The following is a 22,698-nucleotide window of genomic DNA, read 5'->3' as shown; positions in this document are numbered from 1 at the left end:
AATCAAATTAGTTTGCTTGAAATTCTACAAATACATTAGTCAGTTCTCAACCAATGGTCACAATTTTAGTTAAATTTTCATATCAGAAACCAACTATTAAAAAGCTCACTGTGTTAATAAACCAGCAGGATTTCTTTTAAATCTCAGGAGACAACAGTCAGGAGTATGAACAAACTACTACAAACAGCAAAAACTGTAATTCATACAGCAGGGGAGCCTGTATACTGAAGTTTTTACTGTCAATTACACCAAAGTGCATCACAGCATAGGTGCAGACTAAGATGTATTACAGGGGTGTAAATGGTTTCGGTTTGCTATTAGCATTTTTTTATTTATTTTATATAAAACACAGTCAGGCACCTTAAAGGTGCACTACAGATTATATATTAAAGTGCTTCACATTTTGATGAGTCTGGGATTATGGTTTGACATCTTTCAGGTACCTTGTTTTGTATGTGAGGGATAATGATGAACAAAGTGAATTACACAATTAAAATATTTTTAATATTACTGCTAAAATAGAATTCACAAAGATTGACTTGAGGATAAAAAGCACTTCATAGCACACTTAAATAATTTAAACAACCTCAAAGAGAAGGCAGAGCATGCCAAAATAAGTTGCTCTGTTTTCAGTCATACCACTCCTATCTGCATTGCAATAGATCACAGAATTAGGACAAGATTTTCCTATTTCTTTGCTGAGGAATAGATTTTTTCAGAAAGCTTTCTTTAAGGAATGATATTAATATTTATTGTGTCAGGAGTTTGGTTTAATGGAATCACACAGTGTTTTCCATGAAAAAATATATTTTCTTGCTCACACATTTTTATATATTTTTCTTATTCCGTATGATGGAAAGAATCTCACAAGTGTTGTGAAATTACCTCCTCAGCTATGTTTCTACTGCAGTCATGGAAGGCTCAGGTTGTGCCTGGTAGAGCACATTCTCTAATGTAAACATTGTGCAGCAATCTCTCTTCTTACAGGAATGATCACCTTCAGCAGCCAGAAAAATTGGCAATGGAGCTGTGGCTATGGACCCACCTCTCCACTGGTTACTTTCCAGCAATATTTCTCTGTACTTTCCAAGTTTGGGCAACTGCTGTACAGTGAACACATTTCGTATGTTTTGTATTTGAGCTTTCCATGCACTGCGTAATATCCACGTTAAATCCTCATTAAAATAAAACAAAACAACAGTTGGAAAAGAAAAAGGCATTTTGTCAGCTACAAGTTAATTGCAAGAACGCAGAACAAGTCATATATTTCACGCCTGACACGAACAGCTCTACGTCATCTGCTTTCCAAATCCCAGCATCTCTGTTCTGCTCATCTACCCTTGAATCACTTGCAATTCATGACTACAAATATGGGAATATCACTGCTGAAAATAGATCAGTGTTCACAATTGGTACAAACTGTCTAGATACAATTTCAGGAACAGCCAAGGACAGTAAAGAGGCACTGCATGGGGACACTGGTAAGGGAAGCAAAGAACAAAGTGGTTCTAATTCCGGAGTGGTGGCTTTCCCAGCTCACCAGTTCAGCAAGCAATAACTTGCACTGCGGCCTCTTTTCTATTAAACAACTGAGACACTTCATTAACTGGCTAAGAAAATGACAAATTCAATCAGACTCTACCTCCCATGTTAGTTATTTTAATAAACCATCCACAATCATTAGGTTCTGGCAAGCAAAACATAAATAGTTTGCAATAAAACTTAGAATTGCTACTCTTCTGCTTAAAAGTTCATTAAATGAGCAAAGTTCTCACCCTTTCAAGCTTTTTCTCACGTGGAGAAGTTAACTACGAGGTTAATGTAAACTAATAAGTTTGACGGTAATGTCAGACCCAGAATATTACAAAAAGTGGTGAAGATGCTTATATGGTGCATGCACACACACGTCTGCAGACATGCTCACAAACACACAGGCTAATAATGTAATTGCTCAGTGACATGAGGGTCAAATCCATCTCTAAGCAATACACTGCACTTAGTTTTGGCCACCACAATATAAGAAAGATAAAAAGCTATTATAAAACATGCAAAGGACAGCTATGAAGATGGTGAAAGGCCTAGAGGGGAAAACATATGAGGAGCATCTGAGGTCACTTGTCTTGTTCAGCCTGGAGAACTGGAGACTGAGGGGAGAACTCATCACAGTTTACAACTTCCTCATGAGGGGCTGTGGAGGGACAGGCACTGGCCTCTTCCCTCTGGTGACCAGAGACAGGACCCAAGGGAATAGCCTGAAGTTTCGTCAGGGGAGGGTTAGGCTGGATATTAGGAAAAGGCTCTTCACCCAGAGGGTGGTTGGCTAAGGGAATTCAGGAAAGTGGTCACAGCATCAAGTCTGATGGAGTTCAGAAGTGTTTGACAACATGCTCAGGCACATGGTGCAGTTTTTGGGGTTGTCCTGTGCAGGGTCAGGAGATGGACTTTAATGATCCTTGTGGGTCCTTTCCCACTCAGGATATTGTATAATTCTATGAATACCAATGAGCTTCATTTCACTGCTGCAGAGCAACCCAGAGCTGTGTGTGTGTGTCAGTGCACTCCCACTCCCTCTGTGCTGGAGTGAGCACCAGTGACTGAGCTGTGAGATCTATGTCCAGAATATTTTCACCAAAAGTAAAAAATGGAATTGAAGTTCCTCCTTGCAGTAAGCAGATTTTTTTCTCTGAACTCCTATTCAGTGCAACCTAAAATACTAAACACTATGACTGTCAACATTTGAAGGATTTGCACTTTTCAGTACACTCACATGATCAATTGTTCAATACTAGTGTTGTTTGTGGAAAAAAAATCCACAGGCGTCTCCAACCCACGTTTACTTGTTTTCTTTTACAGATTTCAAATACGCATTAAACATTGCCTGTGCTGACTTGTTTCACCACAGGCTCAGTTCAGTCTAATTAGGGTTGCCAGGAATCCAAGCAAAAGGAATCAAAGAGTAACTTCAGAAGAGACTAAGCAGCAGCAGCAGCAACTGTCATGAGTATCTAATGCTTATTCATATGCATTAATTCAAATTGCCCAAATTTTAGCCATAATACATAGCAGGCAGCGGAAAGCGAGGTTGTTAACCAGGAACACTGGTGTTTGTATCAGGAAACCCAGCAGGGTGCCTGTGGAAAGGCTGTTTTATTCAGTGAGTACCAGTGGTGTTTGGCCTTCCACACATAGGACAATACAAATATATCAGGTTTTCAGAAACTGTAAGTATCCCTGGGGAGTCCTCGCTGCTCAGCAACAATGAAAACCATTCCCATCAGTATTACTTATATTGAGTAATAATAGCATATTACTTATATATGGACTCAATATCTCTATGATAGATAGGTTATTAAAATGCCAATGGATGGGTCAGAAATACATCAATATTTTAGTAGCACTGGTTATCAACCCAAGGCTATGCTGAGTCATATATTTCCTTGTGCTTGGAAAATCTTGGAGAAAGCTACAATAACTGTCTGAAGTGACTGAATGGATATTTGAAAGATAATTCAAAGCTAGTAGTAAATAGTATTTTCCTTAAAAACAAATGGGAAAGATTGATTCATGAAAGAAAAACAACAAAAAGAGATGCAGGCAAATTTAAAAGAGAGATCCATATCAAAGACATTAATGGGAGTGACAGGCTGCAACTTTCAGCTGCAAACAAAGACCTATATGTGCAGCAGCAGGGTAAATACATGTCCAAAGAACAGGAAAATTGTGGCTTGGCAGAGTGAGGGGTGATCCATGAGTGGAAGCTCAGTGTTTTGTGTCCCCCCACGTTGTGGCAGCCTCCTGTGCCCAAGATACAGGTCCTCGCCTGTGAAAGCTCTGCAGAGCTTTCAAGCAATCTTCTGGAGCTACTGAAACTTCCAGTGAGTCTTAATTAATGGCGGGACAGGAGAAAATGACCTGCTCAGATGAGCTGAATGATCATCTTATAAACTGAAATCATGTCAGTCACGACAGAGAAAGAACAAGAATAAGAATAAGAAATGGGGAATAATGTGATGGTGTGAGAAGCCACGGCGAGACAAAGGCCCCACTACAAAGGACATCTGCTTGACTTCTTGGCATTTTCTAATGGACATCACACTGCTAACAGACTGCAGATGCACTCCACGAGAGCAAGTGCAAACCATGCTGTCGTGCATCTGTTATAATGCTAAGACCTTTCCAATGATATTTGTAGTGATATTTGAACAGGTAAACATGCCCTTAAGTCTGCGAGTAGGAAAGAGCTAACAGAGAGTTATGAGCTGGAATGGGAAAGGCAGTTTTGGTACAGCCAGGGTACAAGTGCAGTGAATTCTAATGGGGCTCTAAAAGAAATTGTGCTCTTCCTGCTCAGGAGAATAGTCCCACACGTGTTTTATCTTACCACCACAAGGAACTGCACTGATGGGAACTCAGTGCTTCAGTGGCTGCAGGACCAGGATGCCTCTGAATATACTTGTGGCTTTTCTTTATACTAATATGTCGTTCCTTAAAAAATGAATTATAGGCTTTCCCTCTCCCAAAGCTTTTGTGCTCTTAATACAGGACAAAGAACAACACTAACACTTCCTCATGCCAAATAAATGACATTATTCAATCCTTATAGTTAAGACTAACCTAGTTCTTTTCTACCATGTATTTGAATTGTAGTTTTAAATGTCAATTTAATTTAATTTGAATTTCAGTTTTTCGGTCCCCAAAAGCACTGTATAATAAATCAACTGAAAACTACATAAAATTATGCCTCTGCCTAAGTCCTAAAATTAGAGTTTGTTTGACATAATAATTGTTCACATTTACTACAGCTTTGTTCTTTGGTGGTAACTTCCTCCTAACAAACTTGAAACACAATAGGACTCCTGAGGACTGCGATATAAATGTTTGATTTAAACACAAGTGGAAGGATTAAGATTTTTCTAGGTGAGAATTCTGTGATTTGGAATATACAAGGGCATTAAGTTGTGTCTAGAGCATGATCTCTTGGGCTTTGTATTACTGACTGAGTATGATCATATCTTAATGGCTCAGGAAGTTACTACCTGTCAGCTGTGTTTCTGTAACTCAACTGAGCGCATGCTCTTAATTTACCACAACTGCAGGCAGAAATGCTAATAGTTTCTATCCTTATGAACCTAATCCAGTTACAGAGCTTGATGAATGCAAACTCGTTAGGTCACCATAATATTCTCACAGTCTAAGGCTCAACCACCATCAAACAGGACTTAACAGGTAATGTCATATCTCCTTCCTAATTTCTGTTTATACTGTTGTGTTGGTATACAAACCCTAAAACACTAGGAATCCGCTTTTGATTTCATATTAATCTAACACTGGTATAACTTTAATGACTTTAGGGGAATTTTTCTACTTTATACTTATGCCAAATCAGGTCCTGTGAACTCCATATATATAAAGAGAAGTGGTTATAATATGTAGATATAATTTTCTTTTCTTATACAAAATTGATTGTGAAGGAAACTTAATTACATTTAGCCCATCTGTAGCAGTCAGATTAATTAAATATTTCTCTCTGCACTTATCTCTAATTGTAATGTCAACAGAACTGTCCTAGTCCATGTTATGGTGCCATTAAAAAGGAAAAAGAAAATTGCTTTTAAAACCTGCAGTGAAATGATGTTAAGTGTCTGCCTTAAACTGACAAATTCAAGGAGATTTAGAGTTAAAACTGCCAACTCTTCCAATAACTCACCGTTATTGCAGAATATAAAGCACCCAAAATCACAATACAGGGCAGTTTATACAGAGCCAGTTCACAGAGTGTATCAGAAAATACTTTACATACATTACAGGCTAAACTGGGTTTTAGTGGACAGATTTAAGAGTGAGTCAGTAGCTTGGCCAGCAGGGGAGAGCACTGACAGATGGGAAAGCACAGGGGGGCAGTGATGCCAGCTGTGGGACCTTGTGTGAAAGGGATACACACCAGTGTAGGAGAGCAGAGACAGTGGGCAGAGAGACGGTTGTTGGACCTCTTGGAAGTAAGGTGGAAAAGGAAGCATAAGAGAGGAATAAGGCAATTTTGAATGGGGTTCAGAAACAAGGAAACCTTTGCCAAAGGACAGCAGGGTCTTAGAGGCCACAGGATACAAAATCAGAAGGTCTCAAAATATATCTGTAAATGTGGAATCATCACTGAGTCAGAATGTTTCTATTGAGGTCCCACAGTGACCTCAGTTCTTGGACCTACAACAAGCTTAATTTATCAATGACCTAGAAAAAAACCAGACAATCACTAGACCAAGATTTGGCCCTACAGTTGAGCATGAGATCTCACCCAGGACACAGATATGGTCTAACTGTGACACAATTAGGTAATATATATTTCAATGCATCTCATGTACAATCTAAGGAAAAAAATTTAACTGTGCTTGGGACAGATCATAGAATCATAGAATGGTTTGGATTGGAAGGCACCTTAAAGATCATCTTGTTCCAATCTCCCATCATAGGCAGGGACATCTTCCACTAGACCCAGTTTCTCAAAGCCTTTCTAACATGGCCTTGAATTCACTATCTGAATGAGAAAGAGGGTTTTTTTGTTTCGGGTATCTATTGGCTGCCTTTTCTGAAAGAGATGACAGAGTTATGAGGAAGAGTGGAAAGAAGATGGAAGAAATTATTTGTTACACTTTTGTTTTGTTTTGTTTTGCTTTTTGTAAGAAAAAATCAAGTACTGGGATGGTAGATATGGCATACAGATACTTTCTGCCTTGAGCAGCATCCAGCACAAGGATCTGTTCCCTCACTGTGCTGCTTCAGATGAAGTCAACGGAATAACTGTCTTGAGCACATAGAAAAACATCGACATTTTGTGATAAGAAAGAAAACATACATCAAAACCATAGACTCAAATGGCAGTCAAGGATGTGACAAATAAACAGAGACACATGAATTATGTATCATACCTCCATCATTGTCCAGGTTATCTCCACACACCATTTCCATGACAATGTTACATCCTGAGCCACTCCAGCCCACTTGACAAACACAGTGCCATCCATTCTGATCAAGAGTGCATCTCCCATTTCCATAACAGAGACCTGGGCAACCATCTAAAAAAGAAAATGTAAAAAAAGAAGCCTTCATGAAGGAATCTTCTTCTCCTGTTTTACAGTTGAAATTATTCATTAACATTCCCACTTCTAGCACTATACTTGCTGCCTTCAAATGATCACAGCTGCCTTGCAAGCCATTTAAATTTTTGGCCAAAGATGGAAAAATCCCCAACCTGGTCTTTCCCTTTGCTTGCCCAAAAGTAATTTCTCAGCGAGGAATGAGGATTTTTTTAGTGTGTAATATTTTGCGTGCAGCAAAAAAAGTGAGGAAAGTTATAAGTTATAAAGTCACAAAGTCTGCCGTGTCCATCTCTTTCTCTGCTTATTGAAAAATAAGCCGTAGTTCACAAAGGAAATCATATACATAATCAAAATTTATATCAAAGATACACATGGGCAATATTGTCTAAATGACAAACTGGCATTTGTGGACATAATCCTACACATTGCAGGGAGTGGAGGTGACCTTTTTATTCTATTCATAAATACTCATCTGACTGAGAAAAAGCCAATTTGATTTATGCTACAACACAACTCTTTCCACCGAAGGCAATTGAGGGAGCATTGCCTTCCAATGTCCCATTTCACTTTCTTCCATTATAGCTGATTCTAAAATGGCTTTTTAGAATCAGCACCATGTGGCCTTTAGTGGTGCTGATTCTAGATCAAAACTGACACAGGGGCTGTAGCATCCTCTGGATTATATACTTGCAAGCTCTGAATCAATCGTGATTTGGACATTCACAGCTAGATTTCTTGCCTATAAGAGTGAGAGAGGAAACAATCTTTTGGATGTGTACACTCATGTCCATCTGCTTGCATAGTGCAGTGCCAGCTCAGACATTTGTCAGATCCTCTCCATGTCACACATGGAGCCAAAGGACAATGGATAAAGCTTGGCAATAAGCTTGACAGAGCAAGTGGCATCACTTGTGAGAGGGCTCTTTTTTGCCAGCATGGACATACAGGATCTGAAAGCCCTTCTGCACATGAACATCAACACGCAAGTGTCATCTGAGAGAATTTTTTTTTGAGGAAGAAAGAAGAAGCCTCAGTCTGCAATTGTGTTTGACTGCCCCAAGATGCTCCAAATGGACTTTGGAGGAGCCAATCCGAGCCTGGTCTGTCAGGGGGTGACTTACAGCCCCACAGGCAGCACATATCCTGGCCACTTTACACGAGATACATAATCTCCCTCTTTCTCACCCTCATCACAGTTTATCAATCACGTGTGCAAACAGGGGGATTGGAGAGTCTGACCTTCTTTCTCAGAAGGGCTGGAGATGGATGGGACCATTTTCTCACGCTGTAATTCTGGAAGATGTTACTCTAAAACAGCATGAAGCTGGCAACCACCAAATATACTATAAAAGCCAATTATTTGCCTCTTTTGGGAAGCTGGGTGAAAGGGCATTACTCTTCTGGGTAATGAGGATGTTTTTTCACTTTGAATCCCTGTCCTGCTGAGTTAATTAATTTCTTGGCCATGATTATATTTTGCTGCTGTGTGTGGTTATCCTCTAAGTGTATAAATAATCAAATGAATGCCTACCTGCTTTTATTATTATCTAATTCTGAAGAAATAAAATAAGAAAAACAAGATAAGCACCCAGGTCTTTCTGAAATAATGATTAGTTTTATATTTCAGCTACCAGCTTTTTTGGAAGGGGCTCTGCACAGTGTGGCTCAGGCTGAGGGACTGCTGTCAGACTCAGGGATGGGACTTGTGCTGACATGAATAAGCAGGACCTGCGGCAAGGCATGGGAATCAAATGAACAGCACCAGAGACAAAGCAACATAAAATTTAACTCTTGTATCAAATGTTTCGAAGAGAAATAGATCACATCTGGCACAGACAGCTTTAAAAAAAGGGTATTTCTCTATCCAAAGAAACTTACTTCAAGGATCGATGACCAAAAAAAAAAGAAATTTTTGTTCTAATGGCAGACTATCAACACAAGCTTTTTGAGCAAGTCCTCAGCTTTGGCATTACTTTGGGATGGTAAGCAAGAACAAAAAATGGATTTGCCTAACACAGCACATCAGATGGCCACGTAAAACATGCTTACATTGCTACGATTTTGCAAATGAGTTGAGTACATTATTTGTTAAAAACTGCATTTTCTGCTGTTACTCTGTCTCTGCGTGTGTGTATATATATATATATATATCTCCATAAACAAATGTGTTATCTATTCTGGGAACTTAGCAGTACAGAAGCTCAAAAGAGGTAACACAAAATGCTCCATTCCCAATACTGTTGTATATTTTCATTATTTTTTTTGCAATGCTGATATGAAAAACTTACCTTGAACAGCATCTAAGTAGTGAGCTTAAAAAAGAAAAGAACAAAACTGAGATGGATTGAACTTCTGTACCCAAATGAAAATACAGACACCATTTGCTTATGGCTTGTCACCTGTGGGACAGATGTAAAATGTCTCCCTCTTCCTGCAGGCAGATCTATTCCTGCTGCTGTGACCAAAACACATTGATTTTGTGATCGTTCTCCATTTGATGACAAGCATGCAGAGGGGCTGGGGCTACACCTGGCACTGCCTACAACGTGAAGAGTAAGTCTATTTATCTTTTTAAGTATATTGGTCCTTCTGTGGACTTGCTCTAAACAATCTTTAGAATATTAGGCTTCTCAAACTTAATTCTTGACTTATCAAATCTGATTAAATAAATTCTAGAGCCAGGGAATCAAGATAAACATTCTAGATTTTCCAAGAAACAAATGCGAGAGCTTACATTGCTTATCTCTGAAAAGTAGATACTGCGCTATTATAAACAATTAAAACATTTATGAATAATCTTGCTTTGGGACATTTTAGGGAGAAACACTATTAGACTTTCAAAAACCTATTGTTTTTCATTTAAAATATAACTTGCATTTATGTAGTAGACTAGTAACTTCTAAAAAGGTATGAAAGCTTTACCTTATTAGGAATATTGTTAGAAGTCAGCTCTAGAAAAAAGATCGTTAGTAGTAAGTAGAATATGTAAATTCTCAGACAGAAAGGCAAGAGATTTAATGCAAGAATTACTTAAGGTAAATAATAGCTTTGTCCCCTCACACCAGCTATTTCTTAAACATTTTTCCCTTCTGACTTCAAAGTTCATACATGAACGTGTTAGGACATTTATCTTTCCTTTGTGTGGTTTTTTTTAGAAAACTTAATGAATCTCTATTATTTCCTCTATACAGAAGGCTTTGCCAAGCTGTTATTCTGTGGGACATGCAGGGTGCAGAGGCACCTTTTTACACCTGGCTGGATTCTGGATCTCTGTTTTTCCAAAACAATTTCAAACAGAATGATGATAATGGCAGATCTGCGTAGAACTGAGTAAGATTTCATGTATTTTATTTCTTGGGGTACCAAACCCCCTTACCAATGGTGCAGTGGTCCCCTTCCCATCCAGGGCTGCACTCGCACTTCCCGTCCCTGCACTGCCCGTGCTCGGCACAGTGAGAGTGGCAGGTCCGTTCTTCACAGGTTGGTCCTACCCAGCCCTCTTCACACTGGCATATCCCCCTGGAACAGACACCGTGACTGCCACAGTCCAGGGTACACAGCTCTGCAGAGGAGAACAAAAACACACCACGTGACACATCAGTGTCACAGCGCAAATAGACTTTGCATCAAGACTAAATCCCTTCTGTACTAGTATCACTCATCTATTGGATCAAATATGGGATTTCATCACCCAGTACAGACCTTATGCAATCTGGCTGCCTCCTTCTTTAGCAGTTACTTCCCAGACTATTTATTTGTTTGGAGTAGGGACTGCAAATGATGTCTTTGCAAACAGTAGAGTAATAGGTCTAAAACAGACAAACAATGACACGAAAAAGTCCATATCTTCTGACTGATTTCTGCTGAGACTCAATTCTGAAAAAGTATTTTTCTTGTAAATTCAAATACTGCAAGGGAACCGAATTAAAGGATAAAGTGGCACATAAAATACATACAAGCAAATCAGTTTTTGAGATGTTCAGATGTTTGTAGTGATGATAAAGTGGCCTTCACTTACAGTACGGAGAGCCACCAGGAATGTAACAGAGAGCAAGAGGCAAGGCAAGCACCCCTCTCTGATGGCAATATACAACATTACATGATTTGGATCTCCCTAGTTCTAAAATGCCTTTCAAGGACTCAAACTTTTCCTCCCTGACTTCTGTGAGTCAACTGCTAAGAAACCAGGAAAGCTGTTTCAAGACAGGAGTACCTCCACCATTGCTCTCAAAAGAACTTCTCTAACTGGGTGCTGTAGAACAGCCCTGATTGTGAAGTGGTATGGAAGTCCTGAATTGTTTCAATACATCACCATATGCCAATTGGAATTCTACTTCCACTTAGACTAAAGTCGTTCAGTGAAAAGGATGGCTTCATTATAGAAAGGTTTCTTGTAGTTTGAATTTATTTAGAATAATTAGTGTAAAGAGACAGAATTTGCTTGTTATCCTGCAATTAACCTGCTACAGAAATGTCTCCTCCCTCTTCCTCTTGGAAAGCAGCTGATAGCACTTCAAGTGTAAGCCAAATATTCGTGTCTGCTCTCATTTCAAATGTCAGTGCTACATATTTAGTTGTGGCAGGATTTTTCCCTTGACAGATCTTAAACAATGATCGTTTAGATCTTGGAACTATTGTATATAAACATTCTTAAAAGAATTTGTAGTGACAAATGCTGTCACTTATATACCAAGAAAAGTTTTTAAAGTTTAAATTGAAATCTTATCAATTCCAATCATTTTAACACAAAGAAAAAAGCAGCACAGAAATGGAACAGCACAATGACATCGCAGGTGTGCTGAGTTCTGTCTTGAGTTGAGTTTAGCCCTTATTTTCATTGATGGCACAGGGTGCAATCAAAAGGATCAGTGAGTGACAATCTGCAAGAGCATGGTCAAACTAAAAATCAGAAGTAGAAGTAGAAGGCATGGTAAAGAACCTCAGACAAAACTCAATAAAAGCAACTGTGAAGTACTATTCAGACAGGGACTTGTGTTATACTGGAGTATGAGAGAAAAATAATTATCTGATGATATGATTCTATCCTGTAAAAGAATATGTAAGACAAGGAAAGAGACTGCTCTGTTATATTCAAATGAAAAACTGTGCTGAGTCTGGGGCCTTATCCCTTAGAAAGCCCTGATTGCTGCCTGCTGATCACGTATTAATCTAATGCTTCATGCCTTGGACTGCCTGTCTGCTGGTACTGGGAAGGATTTCTTTCCCTTTGATGCATAATTTGTCTTGGCTTTTTGGTTTTGTTACTTGTTTGTTCATTGGAAACCCTGGAGATCGCTCAGAGGATGATGAAGGAACTTGCTCTGTTATTCCATTGGTACTGAAGTCATCCAAATACTTGCTCCTGTGATCAAGAAGTAAACTGATCCCACCAGATCACAAAATAATCATCCCCAAGCCAGAATGGGAGAGGACCACTGATATTATTTTAACATATCTTTACAGCTTGGGGCATGGGCTAACTCCTGAGAATAAAATCTAACAAATTACCTGCTACTTCAAGGATTTAGGCTGCTAGAGGGATGCCTTTGATCTCTCCTGATCTCTCTCTAGTTCATTATAATTATTGCTTTTGATATTTTACTTTAAGTGGCAAAGATTGTTAAGAGGATATTAAGAAATATTCTGTAGTTTACAATATTTTAAGTGGACCTGATGGGTTTTTTTTACCCTCCTGGATTGAGTGCCTACTGTATGGATTTTTGTAATTGTGGGGCTGGTTTAGTTCAATTGATCCCAAAAGTTCAGTGAAGATTGTAGGCATCATTATACAGAAGCAGCAATGGCTGAAGTGGAGAAACAAAGCAACACATAGAGCCTGCGACCCTGTCAGCAGCTCTAGCAGCTCCTACCACTTCCCTGTCTGTAAATAGACCTAAGAACCAGCTGTGGAAAACCTTGAACACATTCCCACACATGGCATGGATGGCTGCCTCACCCGTCTGTCTACCCCACAGAATCTAATCATGACAAACTCATCTTGCAAACAAACAGAAGAAATAACAGCATGGAGCTGAAGGCAGTGTAGGCACATCCCTACCATAGGGACATAGATAGATCTTGCACATGTTCCCCTTTTAAAACCACAAAGTTAAACAGACCTTAAAATGTTTTAAAGTTTTTCAGTGTTTTCCCCATGTTTCACACAAGGAATAAAATGTTTAAGCGTTATTTAAGATCCAAATTTTTAACAAAGTGGAGATACAGGATTTTCTGTCTCATAAAAAATATCCTAGGTCAGCCTGTATACAGTTTTCACTCATAAAGCTCCTTTTTTTTTTTTTTGTTCTATTTTCCCCACATAAGATCATACACAGATAAACAAATTTTACTTTATTTTTCTGCCTATTGGAATATGGTGGCTGCATCTATCCAGTCACACTGTCTTGGAAAGACAACACAGCAACACAAGTTCTGGACCCCAAACTGGCTTTGTGTGACAGGAAATGTTAGGTTAGTTGTTCTGCACTGAGGTATTCAGTTTTCACATCTCATTTCTGACAGCAAGTCCGGGCACAGTAACTGTGAGTCAGATCTGTTCCAGCACAGGAATACTGAAATGACTTTACCTAGCTTTTGTCTTTCCTTCTAGTAATGCATTTTTCCCCAAAAATATTGAATCTAAGTGTTCTTTAATGCAATTTAAACCAAATTTTGTGAGCACCAGATGAAATGAAACCTGGTTTCTTAGTCTGGATGTGACACTTTCCTCAGCTCCCCTCCTTGTCCTGTAGCTCAGCCAACTCAGACTTTATCATCACTGAGGCCAACCTTGAGACTTACATTCTTTTTGGTGATTTCAAACAAGGCTTCAGAAATGCTGTTTACCATGATAATGTATTCTTCTACCACGCAAATCCAAGATTCTCCACAGACTTCTCATGCAAAGAAAGGGAAATCAAGCCTAACGTTATCCTATTAATGCTGTGGTAGAACATGCAGCTTTAATCCACAGCTAATTCAAACAACTAAGATCAAAAAAAGCATTATTAGTTCAGGTTGTCCTGTTTTTAAATGCAAAACTATTTCTTAGCTCCTCCTGTAGATAAACAAGGCCAGAAATAGCAGAGCAGGGAGCTACATTAGCATTTGTGTTTGTGTTGAGGGATAGGGTTTCTACGGCAGACCAGCCAAACTGATACTCAGTGAGCGGTCAAGGACCAACTGCAACAGGAAATTATACAGTAACTTTAACCAGGCAAATAGCCTTAAGTAAAGCTGATGTGGTAAAAATTCAGAGAGTGGTGAAGTTGGACAGCAAGTCAAACAAGATGCAACTGTTCAGCTCACTGGAGCATCTTCCTCCTTCCAAACCAATTGGTGCTACAGCACCCCAAAATGCAGCAGGGCCAGCACAGAAGGTAAAAGGGCTTTGAGCTGTGGGTCAGTGCAGCAGCTGAGACAGCCAAAGATGTCTCCTCTGATTGAAACAACTATTCCACTTCTCTCCATCCATCTCCTGGCTCTGTGATCCCTGTCTGAAACTGGTGGGCTGGTTCAGATCATGAAACTGTCACAGAATTATTCAGTTTATTTTCCTGGGTTAATACCTGACAGCTTGCTGAGCTAAATCAGCCCAAGGAGGGATCAAAGAAGCAACACAGGCAAGGCAAGGGAGCAGATGCAGATCACAGCCTAGACCGGGACTGTTGTGCTGAGGAGCCACAAGCTGTGCCATCATCTGACTGCAAAGGACAAGAGCAAGGGGAAGGTGACTTATGTAAGGTAACAAGGGAGGCAGGTGACAGGTACACTTTGGATTAGTCAACTTAGGGATATTATATCACAAACCTTTAGTTATTCTGTTCCATTAACTGTCAGTCATTCTGACAATGTACAGTGCCACACTCCCAGTTCCTTAAGTTCCTTAATGGTGTTGGTGCTACAAAAAGGCTTACAAAAATCTATCTCTTCTCTCCCACTCCTCTTTGTCATGGTTTAGTGGGATATACACCTGCTCAGCTTGCCAGCCTGAGCTCCAGGCAGACCTTGTGGAGCGAGGTGGGTTGCAGGCTGGTCTGTGGCTAGGAGACCAGCTCTTCAGTGGTTGTGAATTTTCATGGCTCCCACCAAACCAACAGTCACCCTAATTCACAGTAATCCATGGCCCTGCATCAGTTTTTGTACCTGTACACTTTGAAATCAAAACAAGGCTCTCTAAATGTAGGGCTGGAAAGTTAATTTTCTTTCTGAAGCAAGCTCAGCCATGCACTGCAAGCCCCGTGCTGGCAGAGTGCCGGGAGCTGGCCTCAGCCGACCCCGGCTTCTCTCAGACTTTCATCAAATACAGTTTTCATCAAATCTAAAATTCAGAGTCCTTGGACTTACACCAATTAACGAATAAGAGACTTAAAAAATATTCAAATCAGCCTGGAATTTTTACTGACATGTCCTTAATTCTGAACGCTCGCTAATTTCTTGGAAGAAGGCAAATGTGAGCTGTGAAGCATTATTTGTACATAATCTGAGAAGGAGACAAATAATTGATCATTCCTGAGCTAATCTAAAAAGCATTAAAAATTCACTCCACACTCTTCATTTTAATTACCTAAGTCAACAATGAGTTCTTTCAAATGTGTTTTATAATAAGTTCCTACTTATGCGATATGAAAAGGGAAATTAAAGCTAAATATTTTATAATTTGTAATGATAAGGAGAGATTTTAATGTTAATTCAACATATTTCAGAAATAACTCTTAGAAAATCATGCTAAGAATACAAAACTATATGTAAACAAAAGTGGCCAAATACTATGAAACACTCATTATACTTTTCTTCAGTGGTGAATCTTGTTCTACAGTCTAAACTTTGAGTATCATATTAATAATTTTGCTATCCATTTTTTAATAAGTGGTTTTCCATAAAGATTAGAAATTAATCTACCCTGACTTTCACCCAATAAGCTTAACTGCTAGAGGCAGCAAAAAAGTCACCTATCTAGACCTAATAAAGAAAGTTTTTTCAATTTAAATATACATTGCATTTAATAAGCTTGCATGATAATTTCAACAATGTTCCTGAGCTTTTTCAAATTACCTTCCTGCTGTGTCCTGGAGACAACTCTGTTCTAGCTTTCATTTTCAGCAACTGACTTTATTAATATAATTTTTTACACCACAAAAAAATTTGAAAAATTTAAGGTTTTAGAGTTTCAAAAGCACTTGAGCTATTTTTTTTACTGTAAAACCTAATGGAAATTTGTTCCCTTTAGAGAAGGTTACCTAAGAGTGCACTGTAGAGGCTTAATGCAGATATCAAGTTTTACATATCTGTTCTAGAAGAGATTTTTTTTTTATGGTACAGCTTATATTATTTTCCCAACTTACATAAACTTCTTTGGCAATCTGGATGCTATAACTGCATCTAATTTTGGCTTCTTCAACAGTGTCACAGTATGTTAGTTGGGTATGCAATTTTTTACATTCTTAGCTAAACACAGCTATGTCAATAAACCATCCCTGGAAGTGTCCAAGGTCAGGTTGGATGGGGCTTGGAGCATCCTGGTCTCATGGAAGGTGTCCCTGCCCATGGTGGGGGGAAGTGGGGGTTTGGAACTGGGTGATCTTTAAGGTTTCTTCAAGCTTGGGGCAGTTTTTTTAGAGGCAACACAGCAGTATTACATGGGTTATGCCAGTATTCAGTGGCACCTGCTCTTCAAGCCTGAGATGGAAATTAAAGGGACGTGGAAGTGTCTTCAAAACATTAATGCTGAAGTCTTTCTCTGTCAGCTGCCAGGTTTTGTGAAAACATTCCCTTTTGCAAAAAGAAATCAGGTTCCAGAGGCAGCAGTGGTGCATTCCCCACCTCTTCCCTATTCTTCACGCCACCAAGGAACACACAGCAGGACCATGCCATAGAACTTTATGTGAAATTTAGTACAATCAAAAATAAATCAATATCATAGATCATCACCAAATGACTGACCTATTTTAACATAAATTTATAGAGAATAGAGCTGCAAAGGACTTCACAGGATCACCTATTCTTGTTTGAAATTAAATCATACCTGGCATCCCTTACAAGCTCCCAGCAACACAGAACCTCTGACAGGATGAGGCAATCCATACCACTACCAGACATTCTTCACAGACAAATATTCTCTCAATCTAAATTTCTCTTGCTGCAATACTCCTTATCCTTCTCTTCATGCACTGCACACTAACATCTGACACTGAAATATATTACAGGACACCTCACAATGCCCCAACAATGTGTTATAGTTGGGTGAATAAATTTGAAGCAACTCTTTTTGCAAAACTATTCCATTAAATTTATTCTCATATATACCTCCAAAATAATTTCCACAGTCATTTCCAAAGATTCTGCTCTTGCCCAAAGTAGGGCATGGTGGCCCATCCCAACAGAAGACACAAAGAGTGAGATTCACCTCATCTGAATGGAAACATTTGTGCCTCAAATACTTTTCTGTTACAGTCTGTTATCAGACTAGAATGCTTAAATTTATTCAGCTATTGATATTTATCTTTTCTGACACTGTCACGAAGCAAGACTGTAGCATATAAAGCTATGTTAAGCCAAAGAGGAATTATTCTGCAAAAATACCTAAAGAGAAAACAAGTCCTATTCTAAACTGTATTTGCCCTCATTTCTGGCTCTGAACGATGTTAGAGAGGCTCATGACATATTCCAGCTATTTACAGTTTTCCATGCATTATACAATGTCCACACATGGACATTCCTTAGCTCCCTTAAATATCATTTTTTTCTTGTGTCTTCTTCATGTCTTCTATTACTCAAATTCGTCTTAAGTACCCCCTTTACCTCATGATTACATGACTGGTAACCCATTTCTATTTTCTCTTCATTGGTTTTGCTATAAAATGAATTAGTGATTCCAGCAAATAAGAAATAAGCTCCTGGGTGGTCTCACTGGCATTTGAAAACCAGTACAGCTGAAATCACTCTGACTGAGCAAAGGACTGGTCCTGGCACTCCTCATGTTTTGCTCTGCATTATCCCAGGAGCTGTTCTACTGGGAGGCAACGAGGCATTTCAGGAGGTTGGGTCTTCCTTAGGGAGACAAGAATTGCAGTAAAGTACTATTGAATAGTCAGTATCTTTAGAATATAAGTGGGGAAATATAAACTTCACACAGCCCTGGCTATTATTTGGGACAATTCAGACACAATTACTGCACAATGATCTAAGGCAAAACTTCCCCATTTGCCAAACATTATTTAATTTTAAACCTTCTTACTGTAAGCTCTATGTATAAAACCTTTCTGATTTGTTGCTTCACAGATATCTAACTACCTTCCTTATCTTCTTACCGCAGGCCACAACATATAAAATAAAACCACTGGAACTAAAATGCCATATCCTCACTGTTTGTTACTCAGAACATTTCAATGTCCATATAGTCGTGGTTTTAATTGCTTTCTGGAAATAATCCTACCATCACCTCATTGAACATATTTCTGATGCATTAGATACTCCATAAATAACTCTTCTGCCTTCTAGTAGGAAGGCTGCCATTAGCACTATTGTGTATCACAAAATATATGAATGCAATTGCATTTTAAAAAAGCCCTGTAAGGTAGCGTCTAGTAATGCGACATCTATTTAAAAGTATCTTTTCCAAACTGGAAGCCTCAATTTGCTTGAAAATTTATTTGTGTACAAAAGTAATCAGTGGACAGACAGAAAGGTCTAAAGGGCAAATACAACAGAGGCTGGGGAAATGACAGAGAAACTTTTTCGCCTTCTTAGATCTTTTATCACACTTTTTTCACCCAGCTTTATTTTTCATCTGATGAAGATTTTCTCCCTGATCCAAATCCAATTTGTATATATAGAAAAACTCACCCTATATTGATTTCACTGTGGTTCAAAATGGTATTTTTACTGTAAAAAATTTAATCAATACAGCCTGAAGAAGCTGGACTGGTAATGGTAAACATACTAACACATATTTCATTTCAGGCATCCAAAGCTCTGAAAATTGATACCACTGAAAAGGGTTCCTCATTTGCCACTGGGAATATCCCTGTTTACTCAGCCATAGCACTGGTGTAAAGCAGAATACAATTATGCTGGGCTTGCCACACAAGAGACTTCAGCTGCAGAAACTGTCTCTTTCTTAGAGATGATACAGGTTGGCAGGTTGGACAAAGCCAGTGTGGCAATGTTCAAAATAAATGAGCAGAAGTGTAACCTAATAGCAAGGAAGATTAGACTGACACAAGGGTGAGGAGAACCACACAGTACTCTGACCAGGACATTTTTTAAATACCATTGCCCAAATAAATATGGAGTTTCCTTGTCAAATTTGGTCCTGTTTTATAATTTGTCTCCACTGTTTGCTTTCAAGTTGTAGTTGTTGCAAAGCAGTAAGATTTCAGTCGTCACTGGAGATTTATACTCTGACTAACAAGCTCTGAAATCCTACGCAACACCCTGAGAACCACAAAAGGAAATGCTGTGCAACATCTGCCTTGTTTGATATTTTATTTGATCAGGAGACTGGTATGAAAGCAGTCCAGAACAATCTGATGTGAGCAGTAATGAGTGAGATGAAAGCAATGCCTTTGTGCTCACTCACAGAGGGGAAAATGCAATCCACAGTTGCTTGGACTGAAAAGAGAGTTGTGCAGGAAAAATGGGAAGCCTGTTGAGTAAGTGACAGACCACAAGGAATTGGGGAAGGCATGAGGCCTGTGATAACAATGAGAAACATGGAGAACAACCAAAGGGCTTTGTAGGGAAGAAGGAAAGAGGCTAAGAGATGGCTCAGTAGGTACACTTAATAAAGCCATGTCACAGGTACAGCCTGAACTAATACAGCATCAAAAGGAAACAAAGATTTTGAGACACCTATTTTCAGCAAAAGTTCACCAGATTGCCTGAGGGGATCAGGATGTGTCTTTATATAAGCACTAAATTTTTTGTGACATACAGAACTAACTATTGTTAACACTGACTCGGGCTCTGCTCAGAGCATAAAGTTTTCCACAATTATTTAATTACTAAGTTTGATTAGTAATTTTCAGTAAAGAGGTAAAGATTTACTTAAGCACTGTTTGCAACAAGTAGGCACCATCTTTAATAAATTGGATTACAGGATGACCTTTGGATATAGGCTCACTCACAAAAATTGTGCTGGTAAGTGCTTACCTCACCCAGGTCTGTACTCTGAATGTTATATGTGCCTGCTGACTTCAATAATGAAGATATATTTTACTTATCCTATTTCCAAAGAGCACAAAATGCTGAAAAGGTGGGCATTGGCACTTCTCAACATACAACACAAACATCTATTCAGATTCACCTGTGTAAAAACAATAGCAGCCCACAAGTGACAAAGATGCCCAAATCGGACACAAAACTGGCACTCGGAGGGAAAGGGGATAGTGACCTGCAGAATCTACATCTATACACTAGGACTGGATGCTTTTAGAAGAATGTACTTCTATTTTTATAATTTTTTTTTCCCCTGAAGAGCCAGACTACATGGAGAGATGGAAACCTGTTCATCCTGAAGAAGGGAAGGGTTCAGGGTGACCAAATTCCAGCCTTCTAGTACCTGAAGGGAAGAAAGATGGAGAGGTACTTGGGACAAGGGCATGTATTGATAGGACAAGGGGGAATGGCCTCAAACTGAAAGAGAGTAGGTTTAGACCAGATATTATGAAGACATTCTTCCCTCTGAGGGTGATGAGGCCCTGGCACAGGTTGCCCAGAGAAGCTGTGGCTGCCCCATGCCTGGAAATGTCCAAGGCCAGGTTGGATGGGGCTCAGAGCAACCTGGTCTAGTGGAACATGTCTGTGTCCACAGCAGGGGAATGAATTGGAACTAGATAATCTTTAAGGTCCCTTCAAACCCAAGCCATTCTATGATTCTATGAAATAGCGGATCAACTAAAATACACCTTAGGGACTCTGTGTTCCCAACAACCAATTTATATTACAGGAAAGACTACTGCAAGAAATCAAAAGTCATTATCAGCTTCTAAGTAAAATCTCAAGTTCACAAGCAGATGAAGAAGCTGGCCTTCCTTCCTCCCTTTTTAGCACAAATAAACAGTTCCTTGGACAAACTCAGCTGTGAGGCATAACAAGCTCTTGCACAAAAACAGGGAGTGCAGTCTCAATCAGCACAGGTTCCACAGTGCTGCCTGTGAACAGACAAGGAGCAAACATCCCTGTGTCCATTGGTGAGACTGTGCAGATGAGTGCAGAGGGAGACAAAGCAGCTCCCAGTAAATAAACCATAACTTCCTCTGTGTCAGCAGCACAAACAGAAATAGCAGCACGCATCTGGCAGCTGCTGCTCTGCCTTGCTGCTGCTAAAGCAAAGGTGCAGCTCATGACTTGCATTTTTTTCTGTGGAGCCTCTGTGGTACCGACTCTGCAGACCTGGCAGGGGCACTGCCAGGCTGGCCACCCTCCCTCAAGGCATTTTTGTAAGAAGCGCATGGGGGACTGGAGCAGGAGCTCAACAATCACATGCCACGTGAACAATCAGCTTTCTGCATTCCATCAGAAAGTGATTTTGGATCACAAGCTGATAGATACTATTTTAATAATGTGCTTATAAAATAGCCAAGGCTTCCTTGGACCGAAGACCAACATGCTCAAATGTATATTGCAGCTACAATACACAAGGAGTTTTTGCTCTATAGCCACTGAAATTACTATAAATTTAATTTTATTTAAAACATGCTACTTAAGCCAAAGTAGTATATTTAAGCAAATATTCTTAAAGAGGGCAGAGACCAGGAAATCCTTATATGTCTACATATATTACCGTTGCAACAATCCACACAACCAAAAAGCTTAAAATTTCAGTACATAGGGAAAGTTCCCATGGGTTTGACTTTTATCAATAACAATTTCCTATTTTCAGAGGAAGTTAAAATTCACAGACTCTGCTGCATAAATATGTTGAAATGATAGCTATTTTTGTACAACTCTTACCATGACAACAAAAAAAATATTATAAATATCTGATTTTTAGGGACTGATGCTGCATATTTTGCACAATAGATGTTCTGAAATTTACTGAAGGACAAAACCTCTAGTTGTTCTAGTGCTCTTCTGTACTCTTGCTCTAGCAATTCCCATTTGTGCTTTTTCAGCTGTAGGAAACAAGCTCACTCTAACACAAGAACCCTTCTTTAAAAGCTGGTGGTATGGATAATCTGTTAGAGTTTCATCTCTAAATTTGGCTTAGAAAACTAGAAGTTGAAGATTTGTGTGTCATTCCTGTTCTATTGACCATCTAGGCTGGTTTTCTCCCTCCAACGCAGCATTCAGAACATTCCCACAACTCCTCTACTTCAGAGTCCTCTTTTATAAAGGGTTCCTGTGGAGTACAAACTTTCCATATTCAAAATTACCATCTTGACATTTTCTTGCACACAGACTGTTCACAGAAGTTGTTTCCATACTATATCCTGTCAGTTGTTTTATTATAGTTCTTAATCACTGTCTAGAAGATTGACTATTGTGTAGGTGATAAGGTTGAGATACAAAGAGGGATGCAGGCATCTCAAGCACAAATTTAGACCTTTAAAACCCCTTGCTTAGCTTACCTAATTTAAAGGTGCTTGAGCCACTTTGGCAC

General features: G+C 39.2%; 1 protein-coding gene across 4 annotated transcripts in view; it reads right to left on the bottom strand.

The window, feature by feature from the left end:
• The window catches only part of TENM1 (teneurin transmembrane protein 1), a 319,629-nt gene that overhangs the window by 87,876 nt on the left and 209,055 nt on the right, over positions 1-22,698 (bottom strand). For 3 of the 4 annotated variants that reach the window (XM_017818756.1, XM_017818745.1, XM_017818764.1), the window contains exons 12-14: positions 10,471-10,656; positions 9,383-9,406; positions 6,924-7,070 (exon numbers count right to left, since the gene is read on the bottom strand). In XM_017818756.1, the coding sequence (XP_017674245.1) occupies positions 6,924-7,070; positions 9,383-9,406; positions 10,471-10,656 (357 nt within the window). The remainder of the gene's footprint in view (positions 1-6,923; positions 7,071-9,382; positions 9,407-10,470; positions 10,657-22,698) is intronic. The other variant, XM_017818772.1, reaches the window with a different exon arrangement.

The sequence above is a fragment of the Lepidothrix coronata genome, unplaced genomic scaffold, assembly GCF_001604755.1.
Source record: "Lepidothrix coronata isolate B3197 unplaced genomic scaffold, Lepidothrix_coronata-1.0 Scaffold2, whole genome shotgun sequence".
Taxonomy (NCBI): domain Eukaryota; kingdom Metazoa; phylum Chordata; class Aves; order Passeriformes; family Pipridae; genus Lepidothrix; species Lepidothrix coronata.
The sequence above is the reverse complement of the archived record's forward strand: the minus strand, read 5'-3'. Positions and strand labels throughout refer to the sequence as shown.